This window comes from Spea bombifrons, chromosome 4, assembly GCF_027358695.1.
Source record: "Spea bombifrons isolate aSpeBom1 chromosome 4, aSpeBom1.2.pri, whole genome shotgun sequence".
In the NCBI taxonomy this organism is placed as follows: Eukaryota; Metazoa; Chordata; class Amphibia; order Anura; family Pelobatidae; genus Spea; species Spea bombifrons.
The window spans coordinates 77,701,930-77,728,995 of NC_071090.1; the positions used below are offsets into that span (position 1 = coordinate 77,701,930).

At 38.8% G+C, this 27,066-nt stretch overlaps 1 protein-coding gene and 1 non-coding gene across 2 annotated transcripts in view; both read right to left on the minus strand.

Annotated features, from left to right (window-relative positions):
• The window catches only part of ENTREP2 (endosomal transmembrane epsin interactor 2), a 284,256-nt gene that overhangs the window by 44,038 nt on the left and 213,152 nt on the right, over positions 1-27,066 (minus strand). Inside the window, exon 5 of the mRNA XM_053464225.1 lies at positions 472-579. Coding sequence (XP_053320200.1) covers positions 472-579 — 108 coding nt within the window. The remainder of the gene's footprint in view (positions 1-471; positions 580-27,066) is intronic.
• Positions 15,248-15,372, minus strand: LOC128492970 (small nucleolar RNA SNORA35). Its single transcript, XR_008354178.1, has one exon. It is a non-coding gene; the product is annotated as a small nucleolar RNA SNORA35 (small nucleolar RNA).

Genomic DNA, 27,066 nt, shown 5'->3' on the forward strand with positions numbered 1-27,066 from the left:
TCCCCTCAAATTATTATGCAACAATTTATATCCTACTCTTTTCTCTTCTAATTAAAAAACACAATTCTACCAGAGGACTCTGAAAATTGGACACTAGTGCAGTAGTACACTACAAATGGTATAAAATAATTCCACAGTACTGTATATAATTATCCATAATTAAAACCAAATCATAGTAAAGTATTTATGGCATTTCATAAATCGTTTTTTTTTTTTTTTTGGTAATACGGGATAGATGACCATAAACAATGGGGCAGAGACAAGAAAATGCGCGGAATAATCATACAAATCTTCAGAAACCGATGCTAAGATACCTTTCTCCACGGCATTCAACCAGTATATTCACTTGGGAATTCAATTCACCTAGATATCAATGTTTACTGTATCTGTGCAGAGCTATAGGCCCTAAAAACCTGTGTGTTAACTTCTCATGTTAGTCCTGTTCTATGGCATTAACACTCTGTTACTCACCAGATGCAGAACATCTGTAGAAACCATCTGCATGCAGCACATCGCAGTAGCCAAGGCACAGACAATTGTCGAGATGATATTCAGAGCACACACGCTGAACAACAGGTCCTGTGAAAAGATGCACAGACAACCATCAGGTTTTTTTATCGTAGAAGAGCATGTGACAGGACTGCAAACATCTTTAATTGGTTTGATAATAACGGCTGTCACTTGCTATCTATTCAATGTGGGATTAATTAGTCTGTGTGGTATCATTTACTCTAGCCTTAACCCTTTAGCTCTTTCAATCTACTACTCAACTTTAGGCTTTAAAAGGGACTGCTGTTTCATTAAAAGGCTGTCCAACTGCTGGCTTACACATAGGATGTGTCGCACATGGGGTATTTGCATGATCCACAGTTAATGTCAAGCCCATAGCCTTTATAATTGTACATAGCACAGGTGCATGGATACACTATATGGACAAAAGTATTAGGACACCTGACCATTACACCAACAGGGACTTTTATGACATTTAAAATGATTTTTATGACTTTTATAGACATTAATATGCAGTTGCCCCCCCCCTCTTTGCAGCTATAACACCTCCTACTCTTCTTGGAAGGCTTTCTACAAGATTTTGGAGTGTTCCTGTGGGAATTTTTGCCCATTCATCCAGTAGAGCATTTGTGAGGTCAGACACTGATGTTGGACAAGAAGGCCTGGCTCGCAATCTCCAAAAGTTTGATTGGGTTAAGGTCAGGGCTCTGTGTGGGCCAGTCAAGTTCTTCCTCACCAAACTCCAACCATGTCTTTCTAGACCAGCTGGGTGCACTGGGGCACAATTATCCTTGAATAGAATAGGGCCTTCGCCAAATCGTTCCCACAAAGTTGGAAGCATAGCATTGCCCAAAATGTCTTGCTATGCTGAACAGGGACATACCTAGATATTTTGGACAACGCTATGCTTTCAACATATGCAAATTATGTCATGGAAGGCATTTTTACCTATCCCTACTTCCTGGTAACCTCAACTGAACCCGGAAGCAAAGTATTTAAGAGTCCTTCCTTCAGTTCTGCATTACCCCTTGGTTACATAGGTAACTGTTTGACCAGCCTGGCAGAAGTCATACAGAATCCGCTATCCTTTTCACTCTGCAGTAGGGGTTCGGTTCCCTCTCAGGCTGTCTCAATCTTCACAAGAGAACCAGTGCATATTGGTGCTACCTGTCTGAGGAGGAAATGTCAAGAGGGGTTTTATCTTTATTGTGTCAAGAAAGGTCACTTTGCTCGCAAACGCCAGCACATGGATAGGGCTCATTTACCTGGGACAGTTCCTCCCCGTGGAAAGGTTTACTGTATTTCTGGGGCAGAGGCAACTGCCATGGAACTATACATCAAAAAAAACCTTGAGAAAGGGTTTATCCACTGTTCCACGTTCGAGAGCTGCATTCTTCTTTGTTACCGAGAAAGATGGTACTTTGCTACCTTTGCACAGATTATCAAGGTCTAAATTGTATTACTATTAAAAAAATATCCATCCAAATACAGCTGATTCCTGAGTTATTTGACAGACTAAAAAGTTCTCACATATTTACTATTTTTTTTACTAATTTAGACCTGCGAGGTGCCTACAATCTATCAAGAGGATAGATTCAATACTCTCTCAGGCTATTATGAGTATACCGTTATTCCCTCCTTGGTCTGTGCAATGTCGGTGCTGTGTTTCAAGAATGTGTTAATGACATTTGTTTCAGGGACATTCTACTGCAATTTGTCATCGTAAATTTTAACAATATTTCTATAATAAAAATATAATATATAATATAAATAATATAGTTTGAGGTGCCTAAAGTGACCTTTCTTGGGTATAAATGCCACCAATTCTGAAATAGACTGGAAGAAACTAAAGTCGATATTACAATGGCTCCAACCCCAGGGACTAAAGTGCTTGCAGATTTACTTGTGATTGACTAACTGCAATGACCAAGAAGGGAGCCAATCCATGCAATTGGACTCCTAAAGCCATTGAAGCATTCCATACTCTCATTCTGTTTGCTTCTGCTCCTGTGCTCATCCATTAGTATATTAATGAACCCTTTGTACTGGAGGATGGATGCTTCTGAGATAGAAGCAGGAGAAGTGATCTGTTATGACTGCAGAACAGAACTATGACATGAGAAATCAAGAATTACAGAGGGCACGTGACAGACAAAACTGCAGGTCACCCTGGAATCTCTTGAACCTTCTTTCTTATTCCCAGACAATTTAGTTGCCTAACTGGAGGAAAAACTTATTAGAGTTTGTTTCTGCCTGTGCTTCTCCTGGTCCCAGCATGCCCATGGTCCCATTTAGCCATGGATTCCATAGCAAATCTACCACCCTCTAATTATATCTATCATATCTTGACTTTCTACTCGTCTGGGTTGTCTGCTTTGCTGTCATTCGTCTGGTCACCGAGGAGGAGCTCATCGTGGTCCCACAAACAATGCAACGTCACGTGCGTCAGAGACGATACCCTCATGAATCAAGTCGTGGCAGCTATTTTCTTGTACCTGCGTCGTGATTCGGCTTTCACGCTCCTACTTCTTGGTTCTGACTCGGCTTGTCCAGTGACCCTGCTCCAGCTTTCCATTTTGGCTACCGACATCTTGATTCCTGGTTCTGAACTGGCTTGTTCAGTGACCCTGCTCTAGTTGGTCCTGGTATTGCCCAGCTTGGTTTTCAAGGCTCCTATTCCTTCAGGCTGATCCTTGACTCCTTGTTACAGGGCAGAAGAGCTGCTGTCCCCCCTGGACAGTCAACCTAGGGCAGAATATGCCACTGAGCCCAAGTATGTTCTACGTAGCAACACTTCCTAGTAAGTGATAGCTTTAAAGTCATACCACAAATAACTTTTCTGTAGTGTAGCTAATTAATTTAGGAAAGATCAGAAGCTGGGTAGATGTTAATATTATTGAATGTTCTCTTTCCCATTCAAAGTCCACTATCTTGAAAGACACACACCAAAAATGCTGGCACTGACATTGACCACTTTGCGACATGCGTAAACAAGGATTTTATCAAATTTTCTGAACCTGAATAAATTCAAGTGACACCAAATTATTCATAGTTTATAGCAAGATATAAAAATATAGCAAGATATGAAAATATAGCATTAGCTTAAATACTTAGTAACCTTTCATTGGATTTAGGCATATAATTTTATTTGATTAATGCTTACCTTGTACTGTAATAGAGAAATGCCTATGAAAATACTTTACTGCACACGAAAAGTACTGGAGTCAAATATTATCCTTATAGAATAGGAAATACGTACAAATGGGTGCCACCTATTCTGACAGTAACTATTAAAGCCTAGAAATTAGATTGCAAAGGAGCACTCCACTCAAACTCCTAAAGCAGTTCTAACGGTAAGACTGAGAACTATTATACATGGTTTACTGAAGAGTATATTGGGGACAATAGTAACTTATCTAAAGGCATATGGCGTATGTGAAGAATACAAAAGGTCATCAAATAGGTACAGCTTTTATAAAATCAACGCATGTTTATGAGTTCTAGACCCTATCAATGCTTCTCTGTATCCTGCAAACACATGTTATTGTACTCTTTAGTAAAATGCTAAAACACCACAGGCATTAATTATTGAGGGGATGGTTATCCCCCCTCATTTGGCTTTTCCACTGTTCCCCGTGTGCCAGGTAAAGCGGGACTGTTGTGTTGTTTGTGGTGAACACCTGTTTCTCCAGCAGTGAAATTTTATCACAGCTTGGTAGTAAAAAAAAAAATAGAATTTCACTTATGTTTACAGTTTCCATGGCAATTTTTTCATGTTACGATTTTGTGGGAGCTGTATATTTGTTTTGTGCTACATTTTAATTAAGATTTGCCAGCTTTACCTAAAAAAAGAGCAACAGGTCAGTTTTGCAGAAACAATACTATTTTGATAAATAGAACCTTATTCAGTTTTAGCTTAAATATATAAATGTATTTCATTACAGGCATATGTAACCTTAAATATGCTGATGTACACATAACGTGAAAACACATTGACCGTTAAAAGCACAAGACAGAGGCTGTTTTGATTTATGCATTTAAAGATGATGTAAATAATCACATGGTCAACAAAGCCACTCTAACTGGGCGTATAAATCTGATCAGACCTTTACAGGTCATTGAATATATTTTTTTTACATTTTGCTGAGCTTTCTACTTAAGTGGTAGGGGCTATTACAGTGAGTGAATTTAAACATGCACGGGAAAGGGCAAAAAGCTTTCCTGAATCTAAGATAAAACCAAGGACTGATTAAGGTCTGAGTCTGTAAAATCTGGAAAAATGGGTAGATTAGATGGGCTGAATGGCTCTTATCTGCTGTCAAGGTTTATGTGTCTATAAGATTCTAACCTTTAGCTATTAATCAATTATTTTTACATAGTGATCAATCAACAGAATGCTTATACCAAGGAAAAGCTATAGTTATAGTTTACATTTATTAATTGATGTTATTTGTTAGCACAGCATGCAACATGAGCAGCCACAGATGTCCCTGCCCGCTTGCCTCCGGGAACCAGTAACACTCTTAGAGAGGGTTGAGGATTCACCACGCCCTTTACTCCGATGGTGGTGGTGGCTCTGGTGGGTTTGCTGTTTGCGCCAATGTTGCCAGTTCCCCATGAAGTAAAGCTGCACTGTTTGTATGTATTTGTTTTTGTATTCATACCAGAATTGGTGAGAAGTCCTAACACCTTACCCCTTACTCACTATTTTACGACACAAGTTGCAACTTGCAGTACACCTGTCACGAAAGCTTCTGTGCCATGGGCTCCTGGAGGGGACTGAGTGCCAGCCTCCTTCCTACAGACTATAGGTCCTAGTAATGAGTGCCACGTTATCCAAATCATAAGAGGCTCTAAAGACTGTGGAGCTCGGAAACAGATTTGGGGTTCCTGCATTTTGGGACTGTGACGGTTCCTAGAGTCACCCTACCCCTCAGTAAATGTTATCCAGTGACATGAAGCCCTTTTGTGTGTTATTAATAAAAATGTATTTTATTATTGCCTTATTTCCTAACCGTTTACACTAAGGTCTGGAAGATAATCTAATCAAGACAATGTGTATTCCTTTTTTTAGTAGCAATATCCCTTTACTTTGCTTGGGGATATTGCTGACGTATTGCGGTGGTTTGTCGTCCTAGCGGGAGCAGTCGTCTCTTGGGGGAGAGGGACAACCTGAGGTCCCTGGTCAGTCTGTCTCCTGCACTCTCAAAATGCTCCTACAACGGTCTTGTCCACCAGAAGAGGTAGCAGGGGTACTAGAGTTTTTTTGGTGTGGTGGTGCATGTAGGGGAACCCATGGTAAGTTTTCAGCAGTAAACTATTGAATTGACTTACAGTATGGTAGATGAGCAATAATTGAGCATCAATCCCAGCCTCTACTAACTGTCAATGTCACTGACTGACTCAAACTCCAACTCTCATCAGTCTAACTGCTGCTGCAAAGAGTAAGGAAAAATGCCCACATGTTGTTAGACACATTAATCATACTCGCCTGAGACCATCAATGAGATCACCCTCCTCCGATTTTTGGCTGCTTCTCCCTATAAGTATATTATATGTACCCTCCTAGGCACAGTTCCTTCACTTTACCTCATCAAAGAGCACCAAAACTGGTTGAAATGGCAAACGAATGGAAGAACCTTACCAAAATTTATTTGATTTTGCTATTCGTTTTTGTTTGTTTTGTTAGGGAAAGTCCACGTACAAAGGCACAAAATTGGCAAATTTAGGTAAAAATCTGAATCCGAATTCATAAGTCTAGCTTAGAACTCTTCATATGAATTTTATTGACCAAGAATGCTTGTATCAACTTATTTGTATAGTGATAACACAACTAATCACGCAAGTTTTGTTTGGTTGTTGTTTCTTCTAATTTTTGAATACCATGGACTTAGATTACCTAACAGTCACTACTATGACTTTCATGATTCATAATTAGGAATGGGCAAAATGGTCAACGAAAAGCATTTCCCGCTCCCAACGGGAATTCTTGGGAGGTATTTTTAATTGCACGTATTGTAGGTTTTCCTAAATAGAGAATATTTAGGAAAAGTAGCACCACTTGGTTTTAATTACTGATTTAGATTTGCCTTTAGCAATTTGAGAAACATACAAAAAAATGTCACCTTCCTTGAAATATGGATAAGAATAGCATTTAGTTGACCCTAATTTTGTTTAGTGGATTTTGTAACCACTTCTTTACCTTTTTGTTTTTTGCAACATGGTGCAAACATTCCCATAAAGTCAACATAGTGGTTCATGCCTATCTCTTGTGGAATTAAGCGTGTTAAATAATGACCTAATAATGCACATGTCCTTGTAAAAATATAGATCTGAGCTGGAGTACTAAAACAAACATTACAGTTGCATTTTGGCCCAGACAAAATATGTGCATAAATCCTAGTGTCCAGTATTCTACATTATAAGGGGAATTTCCAAGAAAGATCTGGTGGATGAGCAATTAAAGAGGGCCGAGGGGAAATAAAGAGACAGCAATTTAACAATTGTCTAAATGTTTTACGCAATTATATCCTGTGTGTGAGGCTATGATGACATCTTTATTGAAAGACAATAAAAAAAAACATTTATACAGAATAATGGCATAACAGTGGATTTTTAAACCATTTTTTTCAATTTTTTTGTATAACTTAGAAGGTTTAATTAGAAGGTCTTTGGACATATTTACAATAAAACGCATTTTAAACAATATACATTTAATCAGTCTTTAGAGATTTGCAACAAATACACATTGGATATTGAGTATTTAATACGGGCAATTTGTGCTATTTTGTTAAGTAAGCAGCAGAATTAAAAATGTACAATTTCCTTGCATTACTAATATCACATGGAGCTCTAAAAGTATTTTACCAGAGTAAAAATACTAACATGTATTCTGTTACTTTATATATCATTTGATTTCACCTCTTTATAAACAATCATGGAAAGAAAATGGTTAGCACCCACATAGCCTTTTCCTTGAGCGTTATAGAAACAGTGCCTCATTTCTGGGTTTGATTGTCAATGAAAGGTCACTATGTTATAGAAACCGACAATGAGCATTTCTTTCTTAGTTATGATCTCATATCAGTTCATATTGAAGAAGCAGACAAGTTCACTGAAAATAAATGATATTTATGAGTTTAACTGTTTGCAGGCTGTGAAAAGGGATAGAAGTGTCTTCCTGCTGGTATGAAATGTAAAGTTATTCGATTCCGTAGGCAGATCAGATATAATGCTATTGATTCTTACAGTGATGGAGATAATTTAATTAAAAAACTATATACCCATGTTTCACTGGAATGGGGAAAACCCTTATACCTGATCTCAGAAGTTTTGTTAGACTGAGTGAGCCGTCGCTAATAGAGACTTTACCAAGAGGATGGTAGGTAAGTGGCATGGTCTTTCCACAGAAGTAAGGGAATTTAAACATACACAGGATAAGCCTATCCTAAATATGCCGACACAATCGGGGACTGAATAAGGTTCGGGGTTTATACAACAGAAAACAAAATGGGCCAAAAGAGTTTGTCCATCAAATTCTACCAGTCATGTGAGCTATGCACATAACTTATGTTGCATATAACGTAATGTTCTAAAGCTTGTGACGCGTATATAAGTGGAAGGTGTTTTTTTTTCTTGTCCTTATTAATCTATCTGCTCCATTCCTAGGGTGCTTAATTGTAATGCATTGCTGTGAATTTGATAGTAAGCCCATAACATTTTTTGCAGACAAAAGTACAAGTAGCATCGCAGCCAGTGATAAATGTCGTAGGCTTAAATAATAGCAACATGAACGTAGCTTGGCTTCTTTGTGAGTATCTTTAACTGAAGCCTTAGGGGCTTACTTAGTTCATTCCAGGATATCATGAAACAATTTGCTGTGCAAGGAATTATACAACTCTCCGAAGGGTTAGAGGCTGTAACTGCACTGTTCAGTAGATATACTTTGCAGATGATAAATCCATGCTTCATTGCACAGTACAATGTCCCTTTGAGCTGCATACAGGGAAGCTTTAGTAACAACAATTTTACTCTCAAAGAGGTGGTCCGCATAAGAATGCAAATTGGCTGTTTAACCTCATTTTGACTGGTGAGCTCTTAAAAAAATGCATTAAACTGGTAAGGTACGTAGTTGACTATATTACTTAAAATGTGTGTTACATCAGTTAATGTGGTATTAAACTTAATAACCATATAAGCATGATGTAGGATTCAGTGAGGATTTACATCGCCGATATCCTCAAGCACAAATAATACATTAACAAAATAAGCCGAACAAGGTAATGTCAAAAAACACAGTTGATTAGGAAAAAGTATGGGTGTTACTATGCAAACCGTGGGATAAACTAGAAAGGGCAAAGGGGTTTTACAGATAGCCTGTAACTATACATTATATCTGGCTAGCTCTCTCTGGTTCTTCTAAGCAAAAAAGTGACTTCATAAGAAAGGACCTAGTGTGGTTATTGGACATCCAGGTCTGCATAATCACAGTGAAACCAACATATAGCACTGTAGATGTTGGTGAACTAGTCTATTATGATTCATGTTCTGTATGATGCTTCCGAATTTGAGTAGAGAGTGAGATCCGGGCTACTCTGGTAGGTAAAGAAGATCATGATACAACAGTTGCTAGACACTTCCAAGAAGTAGGACGCCAAGTCCATTAAATTAATGTTTCATGTAATTGACCACATTACAATATGGGTGCACCAGGGAGCATCTCATTAAACAAAGAAAACATTATGATTTGAATGCCTAGATGCGTTTAAAACAAGGGGACTTAATGAAGATTATCAGTTCCTCTAAGCAGTTGTACTAAACATACCAAACCTACTTCTCTGCTGTTTGGTTAAGATCAAGTGAAGTATCTGTGAGAAAGGGGAAGCTTTGTCCTCTGGCCTAAGGCTGGGATAGCATGGAGCCCCAAGGTTTGCATAGGGCCCTGTAATATGGTCCAGCCAAGACGTGTGTTCATGGGCGTAGGAACCGGGGGGGACGGGGGGATAGATCCCCCCAGTAACTCATGTGGGGGGCACCGATAATGAAGAAATCCCCCCAAGGGCCATTGGAACCCCCCCCAATAGAAACCCTGCAGGAGGAGAGGGGTGCCAAGTGGTCGTTTTCTGCAACCGCTCAGTAGCTAGTGAGAAGGGAGGGTAGGGAGAGGGTAGATAGTGCGAGAAGGGAGGGTGGGGAGAGGGTAGATAGTGTGAGAAGGGGTAGATAGTAAGAAAGTGTGAGAAGAGGGAGAGGGTTTAGATAGTGTGAGAAGGGGGAGAGGGGGTAGATAGTGTGAGAGATGGGGAAAAAGTGGGGATCTGATGGGGAAAAATGCTGCCCCCCCAGATTTTTAGGGGTTCCTACGCCCATGCGTGTGTTCACTAATTGGGAGTGTGAGGTTAGCACATCACCTTTTATTTTGAGCACGGCTGGCAACCGCACTGAGCACCGTTGGACCCACTTTTTATTTTTGTATACACTAGCCTCAGCCTTCTAGGCTCGGTGTGCGGTATATATATTTAATTTTTAACACACCAGCCTAAAGGGCTGGGGCTTTGTAATGGAACACTTTTTAGATATAGTTTTAACACAATTTGCACCATTATTTGCACCGTGCACAGGTTTTTTTATATATTTATTTTGCAACATAGCACAGGGCACAGATTAAGGATCAGACTATCGGATTAGATGTGCACTAGAAATGCCAGGGTAGAGCTGGGTCCCCTAGAAAGGTCCCGGCTTTTCTGTTGGGGGGGGTTAGGTAGCTCTTAGAGGTCCACTGGACATTGGGTGAATATACTGTGCCAGTTTTTTGTTTGCCCTTTGGCTCTAACATCTATTCCATTTACCACCTAGGTTGAACCTTGCTGTTTTCATAAACATTTATAAAGTGCACCCCATGCTTTGGTTATTCATGATACTGCATAGATATACAGAAAAAAAATAATATGCAAGTAAAGCAAACTGAATGAGAGATTGCTGAATATGGCAGGGTTTCTGCCAGGATATGCCCCCATTAAATGACCATGCCTTGTATACAATATTCTGCAAGAGTACATCTAGATAGGTGAAATCCTCACTCCATTAGTTATGAGAGAAATTAAAATATGTAAATTGAGGAGTTAGCTTTGTACCTTTGGCTCATATATTGATAAATATTTGTCAGAGTTGTCAGTTACATTTCAGGTCCCTATGGCAGGGAAGCCAAGAGGTGACATCACACCAGTTGTAAATTATGTATATGACTATTGTAGCTGTGCCTGCTAAGAAATTCCCAAATGATCCTCAATCATGGAAGCTAAAGTGCTAAAAAAAAAATACAGATGAATATCTGGCATGCTATTATCATTTATTTATACAGTTTCAACAATTTAGCCATAATTTTAAATGCACATGGGGTGCTTTTCAGTTAAATTGGCATAGATACACTGATACATAAGATGAAGAGGGTCCTGCTCACAATACTGTGAGTATGAGCTGGGATGCATGAGTCGGTCTAAATTCATGCGAGTGACACAGGATTCACCAAAGTCCACTCCCACAGCTAAACAATTAAAAAAAATCAAAATAACAAAAAAAAAAATCTGAAACAGGGGTCTTCTGGATTACTACCCCCTCCACCTTGTGTTTGCTGGGGTGGGGTATAAAGACAACCGATTGTTAAATAATAAAAATGGTTTATTTCAATAAGAGCAAGAAAATGAATGCAAAACATAAGCAGATCATCTGTATTGAAACCGTGACTCATTTTACCCTCTGCTGGATTGAAAAGCCCACAGAATTTGTAATGTTCATTGAAACCTGGCTGTGGTACTTGGCAAGTCCTCCTCAGCATCAGTACTTCTTTTTTTTCTCTCTTTTATTCCCCTTCTTTTATGATCTTTTAGATAATTAAAAACATCCATCCTGTGCCCAGTTACTGGAGATATTTGCTCTAAAATTAATTAAAAAACAGAACGCCAACACAATCTTCTGAACAATAAAACAACTTTAAACATGTAAACCCCCAATGCAAAATCGTAAATGGTGTGATTAAAGTAAAGAAATGCTCAAGACTTTTGTTTATCAAATAGCATGATATGTAGATTTGTACGATTATTCTAATATAGCATTTTGGGGTTTGTAATAAAACCGTCAGCTCCATACACAAGTAATTTCATGGTTTGATTTAAATTTAGAATAGCTTCAGTCTGCACAATGCTTTAATTGGACAATTAAGAAGCAATGATTTTTGTTTTTCGGTATAACAGTTAACGACTTTGAGGGAATTTGCCCTGAATTAGAATTTTTTTTCCCCATTGTATTTTATTTCAAACAGTTTAGGATCATTTCAATAAAAAAAAGGTTTATGGTTTTTAGACAACTCTGACATCAGGACTGTATTTTACATTTTGTACGAGGCAAAGGGGACAGTTCTATTACCACAATGATTGTTCAGTGGTTGTTCTGGGTATATGGAGGAGCTAGAAAAAAAAAGAAATGCTGTAGTCTACAGTAAACAAGTAGTCACTAGTCTCCAAGCTTATCAGAAGCTAAAAACCAAGGTAACTCATGATAACCTACAAAAGGAGAGGGTTTGCTGGATTAAACCTAACTTTCCGGCACTTGATTAAACGAAAATGAGTTTGAGCGTTCCATTGGTACTGGGGGTCTGATCGAACTCATTATTTGCCCTGCAAGATTTAACATAAGCTATATTTAATGAATTTGTTTGATTAAAAATCAAACTTATAAAAACCTAGACATTTTGTGACTGTACCCTCAAAACCACAATTTAAACAAGGGGCTTTCAATCTGCTCAGGACCTCAACTGCATTAAAAAAAAAAAAACATACCTAGCATTGTTTAATCTACGCTTAGATTTTATGTCTACAACAGATATTTCAGTAAGAGGTGGAGGGCCTGACAAAAATAGAATGACAGAATCTGGACCTGCTTCCCTGAGTCTTGACACAGAGGCTCATTCTTACCATTTTATTTTAGAGAAACATATTTTACAATCTTGGTCTGATTTACTTAAAGAAACACTACAGCCATATGCACTGACATGCATATAATAGTTGGTGATCCCTTCAAATTTTCATGGTGTCCCCATTGCAAATGTAAGGGGGGGTTCTGCAGAATCCCTTGTATTCATTTACCCATTTCTGCACACTCTTTAGCTATTTGCCATGTAGAAGATGTGTTCAGCCAAACACATCTCCTGCCACATGATATACTTACCGCCAGTCATCTCCAGTGCTAGCACGTTGGGCGTTTGGGGTAGGTGTTAAGGAGATCTCCCATGCTAATGCACAGTAAGTGCTCCTATTGATTTCACAGAGCACAGGCTACAGTAGAGGCATTCCACTGCAGCCCTGGAAAAGGGACGTTATCATTTACATTAAATGGATTTATATAAATGTTACAAAATACATCTAGAAAGTCATATGAAGGCAAGGAGATTGGTCATTGAATTGAAACCTTACAGTCCTTTAGGAAAAAAGAAAAATAGGGATAATAAGTAGGGGAAAAGGACAATGTTAAAGAAAAAGTTGTATAACTATGCCGATCCTATATTATGAGCTGTTCTGTGTTATAGTAACACCAAAATTCTTGATAGAGATATTGATCATAATTTCTAGACAGAGTACCATTTTAAATTGAATTGACCTTTTCTTTGAAAAAAATACAATCCTTTCATTATTATTTGTGTCCTTTCTTCACAAACCTCAGTTTCAAGCTTGTTAAAAAGTACATCAGTAGCGAATATCTCACAAAGGCAAACCCAAGATGCCCTAAAAATCCAGGAAGAACAATTGCTTGATTCTGATAAATGGCTGAAAAGTACACTTATATAGAAAAGTGTATGTATAGACATATTAAAACAAGCTGATTGTGAAAGCTTGAACCTGTGAAATATGAGATGACACATTTCAACTACAATGACAGATAAGAACAAGGACCCCAAATATAAACCTTAAATTGTGTAGACCAGTGTCACCCAGCCATTTCATGGGCAAGTTTGCTGCTCCCCCAACTAGCCCATTGACACTATGGATCACTGTGCCATGCTTGTACATCTGTCTTATCACAATGTGCCTGGCACCACACGTCCTTAAGAGGCAAAGGACCAGGTAATCACTAGAAGGTACAAGGATTTTGGACAGCTCTGTAGTTACCTGTTATGCAATACATGGGGTTATACAAGATAACAGCCCATTGCAGGTTTCAACTGAGCATAGCAAAGAAGGTCATGGAAATAAATTATGATAACAGGCAATGAATTGGTGATCTCTAGGTCCCTCTCAACAACAGCTTCACTGTGACTCAATGGCTCTGTGGCACCAGCTACATTCTTCATATGTACCTTCTTCCATCTCTAACTATTTCATAAATCACACTCTCATGAGGAGATGGTTAGAGTAAATGACAATAACCCCACAGACATTCTGGGTAATGCCCTTACTGTCACACCCAAACTCATAACTATGAACTAATTGAAATGAATTGTTTACAAGGTCCCTTGTTAACCCCTTAAGGACCGGGCTCATTTTTCGTTTTCTACCCTGTGGGACCGAGGCTGTTTTGACACTTTTGTGGTGCTTGTGTTCAGCTTTAATTTTCTCCTCCCCCATTTAGTGTACCCACATAAGTTATATATTGTTTTTTTCAGGACAAGATGGGCTTTCTTCAGATACCAGCATTTTGATCGTATCATCTTATTTACTATAAAAAAATTAAAAAACATGGTGAAAAATTGAAAAAAAACACATTTTATGACTTTTATTTGAAAAATCTTTTACTTACCTAAAAAAGCAAGTAAAAAAACTAGCTAAATAGATTCTACTACTTGTCCTGAGTTTAGAGATACCCAATGTTTTTATGTTTTTTTGCTGTTTTTTGTAAGTTATAGGGCAATAAGTACAAGCAGCGTTTTATGATTTCCAAATCTTTTTTAACAAATCTGGTCAGTCTGCCTCCATCTCCTCTTTGGAACATCTTTGAAGCCGGTTAACTCAATTTAACCCATTCAAACCATATATTTTTGAAAACTAGACACCCCAGGGTATTCCAAATGCTGTTATTTTAACCCTTTCCATGCACCAATAATACAACTACACTTTGTCAAACTTTGTAATAGTAATTCTTTTTAATTTTTTTTTCACACAAATTGTAATTTAGTTATAAATATGCAGGTCCTGGTATATGCCATTGTCAAACAACCCCCCAATATGTGTTCAGCAACATCTCCTGAGTACATCGATACCCCACATGCATGGGTTTGTCAGATTGTTTGGCTGGTAAAAGGCTACTTTTGGGGCATGCGTAATTCAAGTTTTCAACACAGACTTTTAGCATCTGGTCATTCTGCCTCCATCTCCTCTTTGGAATATCTTTGAAGCCGGTTAACTCAATTTAACCCCGTCAAACCATATATTTTTAAAAACTAGACACCCCAGGGTATACCAAATGCTGTTATTTTAACCCTTTCCATGCACCAATAATACAACTACACTTTGTCAAACTTTGTAATAGTAATTCTTTTTAATTTTTTTTTCACACAAATTGTAATTTAGTTATAAATATGCAGGTCCTGGTATATGCCATAGTCAAACAACCCCACAATATATGTTCAGCAACATCTCCTGAGTACATCGATACCCCACATGCATGGGTTTGGCAGGTTGTGTGGGGGCTAAACTGTAACATTTAAGACATGCGTAATTCACTGTTTACAACATCCGGTCAAAACTTGGTTTGTACCCAACTTTCAGATGGGGCAGAAGAAAGCCTGGCCTTTCTCCAAGAAGGGATTTGATCTAGCACCTTAAGCGGTCCCTCATGCCATGGGAAAGACACAGAGGTCACTTGTCAGTGCAAATTAGTGCAAAAAAATGGCGCAGCAAAAAACATCTAAATAACAGTAAATGGGGAAAAAATACAAATGTAGAGCAGGAAAAAAAAAATTAAAAATGGGCAGCCGTGTGGTACAGCTTGAAGCAGTTACCAAGGCAGAGTGCAGGTTCTCCAGGGCAATCTGGACAGTAGAATGGGGTGTCCTTTCTTTGCCCCCTGCTGTAGCATACCCTGCATCTCTTTTGGGGATTCTGCTTCTTCTCTGTAGGAGGAATTTAAAAAAAAAAATGGGTAGCCCCAATTCTGCTAGACTCCATCACCGCCCGGGGACCAGGTGCATCTTGGTACAAGATATCCGAAATTACTCGAAGCTGAAATTGCAAAAAAGTCATTCCGGGATTTGCTTTTTCATGCAACAAAAAAGCATTGTAGGTTGCAATTTGCATTAGATAAATTGCAACCTTCTTGTACCAGGCCTTTGTCTTCCTCAAAATGAGGTAGGGCTGTAGGAGTTGATCTGACAGATCAACTCCACCCATGTGCTTGTTATAGGCCCTGATGCACACTGGCTTTCTAGTGACCCCAGCTCTGCCACGGACAGAAACCTCCACGGTTCTTTCACCGTGGATGGTGCTCAGCATGCACACCTCTTTTCTGTCCTTGAACTTCAATGCCAAAAGCTCCTCTTGGCGTAGAGCTGAGGTCTCCCCCTTTCCTAGCCGGGTGCGTGCCAGCTGTTGTGGGAAACCCAAGCGGTTCTTTCTAATAGTACCGCAAGCTACCGTATCGAAACAATACAGCAACTTGAACAAAGGGACACTTGTATAAAAGTTGTCAACATACAAGTGGTAGCCTTTGTTCAAAAGTGGGAATATTAGGTCCCACACAATCTTGGCACTGGTGCCTAGATGTTCTGGGCAACCTGGAGGGTCAAGGTGGCTATCCCTACCCTCGTAAACCCGGAAGGCCTGAGTATACCCAGTGCTGCTCTCGCAGAGCTTATACAATTTTATGCCATACCTGGAGCGCTTGGAAGGAATATACTGCTTGAATCCCAACCTTCCTTTATACTTCATCAGGGATTCATCCACGCAGATATCCCTTCCAGGTGTATAAGCCTCTGCAAACTTGGCAGCGAGATGGGTAATTAGGGGGCGGATTTTATAGAGCCTATCAAACTGGGGGTCCTCCTTAGGGGGGCAGAGGCTGTTGTCGCTAAAATGCATGAAATGAAGAATCATTTCATACCTTCTCCTACCCATGGACTGGGTGTAAATTGGGGTACTAAAGATGGGGCTAGTGCTCCAGTAGGAGCGGATGGAGGGTTTTTTTATAATTCCCATTAGCATAGTTAATGCCCAGAATTTTAAAAATTCTGGGACGTCTATGGGGGTCCATGGCTGCTTTGAAAAATAGGACTCAGGGCTAGCAGCACGGCACTGCTGGGCATAGATGTTGGATTGGGAGACAATGGCTCCCAAGACATCTTCTCCCAAAAAAATCTGCACAAACTGCAATGGGGTAAATCCTGTAACATCAATACTGATGCCAGGAATTGCAGTAAAAGGAGGGATAGCTGGTGTATACCTATTAGGCACTACCCACTCCTCGGGTGCAATGCCACTACTTGTGGCAGCGGACCCAGCAGCCACAGATACATCACTAGATGTATCTGTGAACTGACCAAAATCAAAATCTGACGCTGTGTCAGTGGCCTCAGAATCTGAGGCCAAAAATTCATATGCTTCCTCAGCAGTATAAACACGCTGCATTATAAAATAAATTAACCCCTAGCCAAAAAACACAAAAAAAAAATCAGTAAAATAAAAGGCGCTGCTGCTATGGGATCAATCCCTAAGGACTGATCTACAGTAAAGGAGGGGTTAATGGTACCTAAAAATAATATGGAATAATATAAAATATAAAGTATAAAAAAATGTGGAAAAAATAAAAGTGCACAAACAGCAAGTGCTGATGTGCAATATCACTGCCTATGCAGTGATCAACAGTAAGGAAGGGGTTAAAAAAAAGAGGGGCTCTTATAAGAGCCTTTTGTGTAAATTTTTATTTTTGATAATTTTTTATCAAAGTGTACCTGCTTTTTTCTCACGATCTGTCTCTCTCCCTCACTAAAAGCAAGTGATGGAGGGAGGCAGATCTTTACCGGTCAAAGGCAAATGTTTATAAACATTGCCTTTGACTGAACAAATCAAGATCACTCTCCTGAGTGATCTTTAGGCTTGGGGTGTCAATCACTGGATGCTGATGGCATCCAGCAACACCCCCTAGTGATGAAAGCGATTTGAAATCGCTTCTGAGGCCATTGCCAGGAGAAGGGCAGCGCCATCTTGGTAAGGTAAGTTAACCGGCGGCTCCATGCCGCTAAAAGCTTCGTTTAAGAAACGATCAGAGGTCGTTTCTTCCACTTAGTTGGTGTTCTTGAAATGCCTCGATATCGGGGCATTTCAAGAACACCAACTGAGTGGAAGAAACGACCTCTGATCGTTTCTTAAACGAAGCTTTTAGCGGCATGGCGCCGCCATATTTAAAAGAAACGGCGGCTTTTTTTTTTACTAATAAAAAAGCTCCGGGGAGCGATCAAACTGCTCCCTGAGGTTTTTTTTCTGCGTTGCTGAATGCCTCTATGTCGAGGCATTACAGCAACACGATCGGCTCGAAGAAAGCAATCTTTGATTGCTTTCTGAGCCGATTTAACCCCATGACGGTTCAGGACCGTCAAAGGTCATTCTCTGACCTTTTGACCATGACGGTCCTGAACCGGCAAAGGTCGCGAAGGGGTTAAAAAGGGTAGAAATAACAACAAAAAGCCCTTCCATAAAAGCATGTAGCTAGACTGTAAAAGTTGAGTTTTCAGCCCAACATACTGCTCTCTCTTCTGTGTACGTAGCAGGAAAGTAGTGAGATAATGGCTCTTCCAATGTAGCATTTCTAAACCTGCGGTACTTATACTGTTGTAGATACTTCCCATGGTCCAGTTCGAAACCGATATAAATCTTAAAGGAAAATTATATTTGGTATGCAAAGTTACATGAAGCAGTTCTCACCAAATAAAGGTTTGGTGACCTCAAACTAGAACTGCTAATGCTACAATCCTTTCTACGCAGTAATATTTATTTTTTACACCAATTTCTTAGCAAACCCCTAAATTTGCTTCTGAGGCACAGGATCACACATCGTTACATGTTTCGACCCAGTCCCTTGCCCTTGATTTCTTTTTTTTTTATATCAGAGAGTGTACTAGGAATAAAAATCAACTTTTATAACACTGCAGGAAAGGCTTGAATCACAATAATGGGTATGTGCCAAAAAGTACAGAAAACAAATATGAAGTGATTGTAATAACTGGCATCATTTGGTGTTGTGTCTATGTCCTTGGTTTATGCAGTGGTACCCTTGTTATTTTATTATTCTGTTTTTCAATAAACAGTAGCTGTTTTTTCGTAAATAGATTTTTTTCACACTTTTACATTTTAAACATTCTGTAAATAAATAAGAAATATTACTCTTTATGGCTAACTGTTAAAGGGATTACTGAACAATGCAATCACATGTTCCTATTTTATATCATCCTGAAAACAACAATAGTCCTTAGTGGTCCTTTAGGTGTTGTGATTTAGGAGCGGGCCACATCACCTTTGGAAACGTGCAAATAATTCCTGCCTCAGCGGTTCATTGAAGATAATGTGCTGTTTCATTTATAGGTGGTGGGTACATGTACAATAGAGGATGAGAAAGCCAATACCCATTCTTTCTAGAAATAGAGCCATTTATAAATAGGACCATTTATTGACTGATGTTGAAGACATATATAAATAACCAAACTGAAAGGCTATATGACCCTTAACAATTGTGGCTAAATATGAACTAGATGATACGCCTCTACTAATTGCTCAGCAGACCCCAAGCAACTATAAAGACAAAAAAAATATATAATAAGTATAATGCGAATGATATACAAATGTCAAATGAGAATCAGTGCTTTGCTCTCAGATTAATCATGATCACTGTGTCTGATTTTAAAGAGGCCGTTGTATCTCACCTGCAAATAATGGTTTGCCTTGATGGAATACCTCCCATGGGACTGGAGAGAGGCAGAATGTGTTGTGATGTGAGATGGATGAATCTGTCTTGACAGGGTTTAAAGCTTGCACTGCTGGAAATTTTAAAAGTCCCTTTGCTCTCGCATCTCACCTAGTGGGAAAACAACTTGGCCTACACATAAAATAATGAGTGGAACAGAGGCTCTGTGCTCCACAGCCTCCCACAGACTCCTCCAGGATATAATTGAGTATGCAGAAACATTGCATTCAGTAGCTTATTGTCACTCTGCTAAGCAAAACATGTTCAATTTCAAACACTTAGAACAATTTAGTGCATTGCTTTCTGCTTGAAAAACTCCTATTAAGTAAGAGCGCTTTTAAAATTTGAATTATAAGCATGCAGGCAAGTTTGTATTACACCAACAGCCATTTAGAAAAGGGAAAAAAACACATACAGTTTTACCAAAGACTGTGCATTTAGATAATTAAATTGAAATGTCAAATGCGGAGCTTTGCTAATGACTGACCTTACTGGGAACAGTAATCAATACAGTCATTATGAAAAATTATGCTTCAGTGTCAGTGCTATCAGTGAGAAGAAAACTGCTGGCTATGACATTATTTACATGCTTCAAGCAGACTGCTATATAATAAAATATAGCATTGTCAGCAAGTGGGTTTTTTTGTGTTTTTTTTTGCGAATCTTCCTAATTTTTGTTATTGATTGTTAAGTTGTTTTTAAATGAGACTTAAAAAAATAAATGTTGCCACTTTGGTATTTCCATCTAAATAATTTGCACATGTACTACTGGAGTAATGTGTGCTGTGTGTGGTAGACCAATTTGTCGATCATATGCCCCACTGTGTTTAATTGCTTTAATTGTTTAATGCTTTTCAGGTATTTGGTATGTGCAAGTAACCTCCATAGGAGGTATGTATCCCTGTTTTCATAGTATTTAGAACACATACTGTATATCAAGCTATACAATGTGAACTGTTAGTCTATGGAGAGCTAAAGATAGAATGAGTTTTCTATTTACATCATCTATGAGGCACCAAATGGAAAATTGCTACTTCAGTGGAAAAAAAATTATTTGCATATGGTACCACATGGTGATGTCACAAATTTCTTGTTACTATTTGTATCTACTTATACGCTTACATTTTTGAGGAGATAAATGCATGTACACAGGGTTGCCCCTTACATGGGTCCTGGTGGCTCCTTACACTTTGCATCAAGAATTAATTGGAGCGTTTCTGCACCTCTCTTTTTCCACAAATCTATCTGCATTATTCTGGCCTCTCATGCACTTCTGCAAAAGGCAGGGCCACAGTGACAGCCTCTCCCCTGTTCCTCCATCTGAGGAAAAGCTCTGCCCTTTTCCAGAAGTGCACCAGGTATACTGCATGAAACCAAGGAAGCAGGAACATAGCTGGGTCACATAATGAGGTTATGTGACCCTGCAATTAAACGCAAGGCTGCATAGATGTGTATTGGTAAGTGTTTCAGCATGGATGTGTATGTGTAAGTGTGTATGAGCATGTGTGTGTATGTGCAAGTGTGTGTGAGCATGGACGTGTATGTATTTGTGTGTGAGTATGAATATGTATGTGTGAGTATAAATGTGTATGTGTGAGGACGGATGTGTATGTGTGAGCACGGATGTGTATGTATATGGGCTTGAGCATGCATGGGTGTATGTGAGCATGAATGTATATGTGTGAGCATGGATGTGTATGTGTAAGTGTGTGAGGCGTATGTGTTTTGGCCTATGCATGCCAGTGTGTATGTGAGTTAAGGGGGGCAAAGGGTCGATGAGGGGGTGCCAAATATAGGATCCAGGAGGCCAGGTTCAGAGAAAAGTGGATGAAGAAAGAAGACACGTGAGAAGAAATAAGAACAAGAAGCAGCAACAGAAGAAGGAGCTGCAGGAAAGGAGACAGGCACACCAAAGCAGTTGGTGGAGAAGGTAGGAAGATATTGTGAGAGAGCATGAGTGAGTGTGAATGAGAATGTGAGTGAGATCAGTTAATTGTGATATAACATAATGGGTGTGGGCGTGGTTTTAGTGGTGGGGGCAGTTTGTTATGATCAGGCCCTGTATGTACTTTTCCAGTATATACCGTATTTGCTCGATTATAAGACGATCCTGATTATAAGACGACCCCCCAAAATCAAAATATTAATTTAGGGAAAAAACAAAAAGCCTGAATATAAGACTACCCTATAGGAAAAAAGTTTTACTAGTAAATATTAATTCATGTTAACTATTTTTTCTTATTTAATAAAAGCTATGATTGACAAAAATATATATATTTTATTTCCTTTTATTTGCCAACCTGTCCCCCCCCAGTTATGCACATCTGCCCCCAGGCTTGCCACTCTGCCCCCAGAAATGCCTTATACCCCCCTATTTGCCACTCTGCCCCATGATGTGCCTTTTTTAACCATCTATATGCCACTCTGCCTCCAGAAATGTCTTATACCCTTCTATATGCCACTGTGCCCCATGATATGCCTTTTAACCCTCTATATGCCACTCTGCCTCCAGAAATGTCTTATACCCTCCTATATGCCACTGTGCCCCATGATATGCCTTTTAACCCCCTATATGCCCCTCTGCCCCATGATATGCCTTATACCCCTATATGCCACTCTGGCATATAGGGGGTTAAAAGGCATATCATGGGGCTGAGTGGCATATAGGGGGTTAAAATGCATTTCTGGAGGTATACATATATATATGCTAACAGCAATCACACTCCTATCAAGCCAAGGCAGCCAGTACATGCTGGAACCTGGGGATGATAGTAGTGTGATTACAGCCTCCCTATGCCATGCTACTACCACCACCCCCCTTACACATCCATGCTATCACACACACACTCATTCACAAACACTTAAATACTCATTCATTCCATTAATCACACATACTTCACACATTAATCACAAAAACCCTCCCCCACCCCCTTACCTGAACTGCAGATCTCCCACTCGCAGACTTCTGCAGGGGCCCAGCTGTGCGAGCAACTTCTCTGGCCCCGCCCCAGAGGAAGGAGGGGGGAGGTAGAGTTATGTGAGGACTGTGCTAGCTTCCTGTTCTCCTGCTGCTGGTGGCACAGACCAAAGCACGGTAAGCAGCACGGCCCCAGCAGAATGAGGTCTGATTAGAAGATGACCTCGATTATAAGACGAGGGGTATTTTTCAGAGCATTTGCTCTGGAAAAAACCTCGTCTTATAATCGAGCAAATACGGTAGATTATAAACATTGTTTATGTCAATCCCTTTAGTTGTTCTATCATGCATAACGATATAACATATCATAAAGATAGCTCAATGGGTTTATTTGAATATTTACTTTTGCACCTAGTTAATTTACTTTAATACTTGTTGCAAACGGAAACATGGTAGGATTCTAAATATATACAAGCATACTATAATTAATGCACAAATCCATGCAAGTAATGTTTTTAAGTATATTTCAATTTGCCTCAGTACTCTAAGTAAAATACCAATCTTCCTAAATGTGATGCTGTTACAATTGACATGTTGTTGAGCCATCGCGTACATGCTACTCATTTGCTAATGGGTACAGACGCAGCTTAAGAGCTAAATCTACAGAATGCACAGCCCATTATCCGAGAGATACTCTATGAAATATCTCGAAAACACAGTTACCATTAGTAAAATGACCATGTTTAAATTGTATAAGGCCTTTGTGTGGTAGAATACTCTTCATAACCATTTACTGTATCTGAATAACGCTGAGCAACAATGGCTGCAATTGTTAAATGTGGAGGAAATTGTGGATGTTTTGAAGTGAAAATAAAGCATGTCAATAAATATATTACTATATATATATATATATATAGCAATAGATTTTAAAATGCAGAATTGTCATAACATGCAGTAATCATACATTAATCATACAAATTACTTTTATTATATTAGAATTTTGTCAGTTTGTGTACTGAGAAAAAACTGATGAAAAATCAAAACAAAAACAAACAAAAAAACACTTTCCAGCTTTCAGCTAAACCGAGAAAGACATTTAGATGAACAGTCAATAAATTGAATGCAATTAACAAATACTAAATGCTTGAATGATTTGCAGAAAAAAAAATTAAAAATCAAGACTAAGGAATCTCAATATGTATAGCGAGAGAGGAGGGAAGTTTATTTCAAAGATCAAGAAACGTTAGCACATGAGGTCATAAATGGAGGATTTATGGAGGAAGTGATGGAGGATAATACAGTGAGGGAATTAAAACATGCATGGGGTAGACATTTAGCTATCCTAATTAAGGTCTGAGTGTTTACACCAGGAAAAAACGGGCAGATTAGATGGGATGAATGGTCCTGCCATCAGATTCTACGATACTCTCATACCCAGCAAACATTCTGAGCTCTTAGAAAATAGGAATATCGTGGAGGAAAGAGGGATAGATTTGTATCCTTAACAAGGCCTGGCATCTAAACAGGGACAGTGCAATAACCAGGCTTCTGAGAATGGAAAATCTGATTAGCTAGAGTTTAACAGAACCAAACCTTATTAATCATCCCCATATGGAGGATATGGAAGTAGGGGGTATATATTACCGTCATCGGTTTATTTTGAAAGTGCCAGCATATTGTAGTGTGCCCCTTACTGGGACCCTTTTAGACTGCAAGCTCTGTAAACATGATATTTGCATACTGAGTGTGATTTTATTATGTTAGCCTGAAGAAGAGGTGGATTCTTTAGAAATAAATCATGCGAAATGACTTCTTAATAAGGTTTGTACGCTCACAAAAGAGTAATAAACATATATTTACATTTACAGTTTCCCTGGATAATTTGTATCTTTGTCATATTTAAAAAGGTCTTTTAGCCTTGGGTAACTGTGAAAATGTTTTTTTTTAATCAAATCAAATGGGCTTCTTTGCTACAGATTTTTCGGAAGCAATGATGCTATTTGCATAATATGTATATCTACGTTATTAAATTAGCAAAATGTATTTTCCGACAATGTATTTTCCAGTGCTCGCAGGATCTTGTGAATGTGACAATATAAAGCAGCATTATAGTTTAGATTTGGCTCTGTTTAGTATTGTTGGGGGACTATATCCTAGATTAGGGTAGGGTTTCTTAAACCTGTAGTACATGTACCCCACGGGGAGCTATTGACAAGGCTAAAGGGTAATACCACTTAATTTAAAATGAATAGGTAATTGTTGAGTAAGTTGCCATTAGGGATATTTGCTGTATACACCACTTGACACTAGGAACTTGGTTGGAAAAATAGGAGCAGCAAGGTGGCGCATGCTGGCTCTAGAAAATCTAAAGTCAGGGCATTCTCTCTCATTTACAGAAGCAAAAGAAACTGATGCAAGTTGAGTCCCCATTTAAAAAAAGTAGGAATTCATTTCAAGTCAATGCAGGGTACCATCCCATTTATTATAGTTCATATCCACAGTGATAGCCTTTATCGAGACAATACACATTTTAGCATGACATTAAAAAAGATAAGTCACCAGAATCAGGAATCTGTACTCACTCCCCACAGGAACTCAGGTGCTTAGCTGTGCCAGGAAGGGCCAGCTCCCCAGTAAATCAAAATAGAAAAAGGCTCCAGGCACTCATGGGTTCCATCAGGCAGATTTATTGGAAGAGATGAACAACAACGTTTCGACCTCACGATGAGGTCTTTATCACTATCACTCATGATGGAACCCATGAGTGCCTGGAGCCTTTTTCTATTAAAAAAGATAACGGACGCCTACAACACAGAAAGTTAAAAATCAATATTATTATTATTATATGATTATTATTATTTTTAAAAGCTACATTCATTATTCTTATATCTAAAAGTACAAGCACAAACTTAACATGAAACGTATTTTATAGAACTATAGAATAAATAGAAATAAGCAAATAGGGCAAATTCCCCATCTTACAATTGTTCTTGTTGTGTACTACTTTCCCATAAAAAATAATAATGAAACATGGAACGTGCTTTTACCCAAATCCACAATAAACTTATCCCAACACATTTTCCATAATGTTGAAGGTTGACCACTGCTATTCAGGAGACAATGTGTCTATTGACACTGCTGCAGATGCCATTCCCAAACGACCATGAAGGGACCACCACTAGAATTTTTGTGCCAGGGTCTCACACCACCCATGGTTCGTCTTGGGTCACAAATCCCACCTAATTCTGCGAAGAAAACCATCATAAAAAAATCCTGAATATAACGTAGGCTGATCCTAAAACTTTCATGTCTAATTTTTTTTTCTCTGGCAGGGAATGATGATTTCACATTTTTGCTTCAGTTACATGTTAAAATGCCGTCAGCGCACTCCGCAAATTAACTTTACTGAGTAGCTGAGAGGCCACGGCTCAGTGTAGTCAGTAGCTAATAACATGCATTAAGCATCTCTTTCCACAGTGTTCTGAAGTCAACACTAATATCATCCATAAACACGGAACTGCGACGACACGCATAATAGGAACCATTTTACTACAAAACACATTATTCGGATTTTGTAAGGATGCTGTACAAATAAGATAAGTCTTCTGCATTCTCTAGGGCTGTTATATCAGTAATTATACTGATCAGATGATTATGAAATTGCACTTTTTAGAAAAAAAAAACACGCTTTTGCCAATGATCAATAACAATGGATTGCTTTAAAAACTACTATTGATTGTTCACATTTTTTAAAATGACTTCAAAACAACTTTTATCATTTGCTGACTTCAATTGCAGAGTTTCGTTTTCAGCAGGACGGTAATCTGAATAAAGATAATGAGCTGTAAAGCTTCTCCACCCATGAAATTACTACGTACACCTTTCACTCCGAATTCAAGGACAGATGTGTTTCAACTTAAATGTTCCTTAAAGAATTATAATTGCCATAGTTCGGTCCTTTCAACTGTTGTTAATTAGCGCAAGACAAGAGAGTGCTGCTAGGCCACTGACTTGAGAAGTTTGAAATAATTCGCTAATTATACAGTACAGCTAGATAACATTTAAATTACGTCTTGTAAGGCGGTGGACTGTTCTGTTTTAATATACAAAAATGTTCATTTTGCTAGCTTTTAAATAATAAAAAAACCAAACATTACCGTTATAACACTAGCATATGTTTTAGGAGAAGACGCCAGATATTAAAAGGCTTTAGTGTAGGATACCTTATATATTTAATAACATATAACATAATATTGCAATATTTTTACAAATATTAAACAATTAGTGGGCAAAGAAGTGACAATGGAGCAATCGCCATGAATACCAATTTGGTTGCTATGGCAACTGCACTATTGTATCACTTTAAATAGCTCTTTAGCTCTTAAATGATATCACTGTTTTAGAACCTGGATTAATTTCCTGTTTCTAGCATGGATTTTGACTGCCATTGGTCCCATCTAGTTTTTCAGATGTAAAAAGCTTAAACCTTAATCAGCCCTTAGTTTCTTTAGATTCAGGATAGCCATATGCCTATGCAATGTATGTATATATTCACACACATAGTACACATTTGTTCTGATGTACCGTATTGGCCCGAATATAGGCTGCACTTTTTTCCCCCACTTTAAGTCTTTAAAGTGGGGGTGCGGCCTATATTCGGGGTCTAGCGCCCGACGCCCGGGACGGCAGCGGGGTCAGGA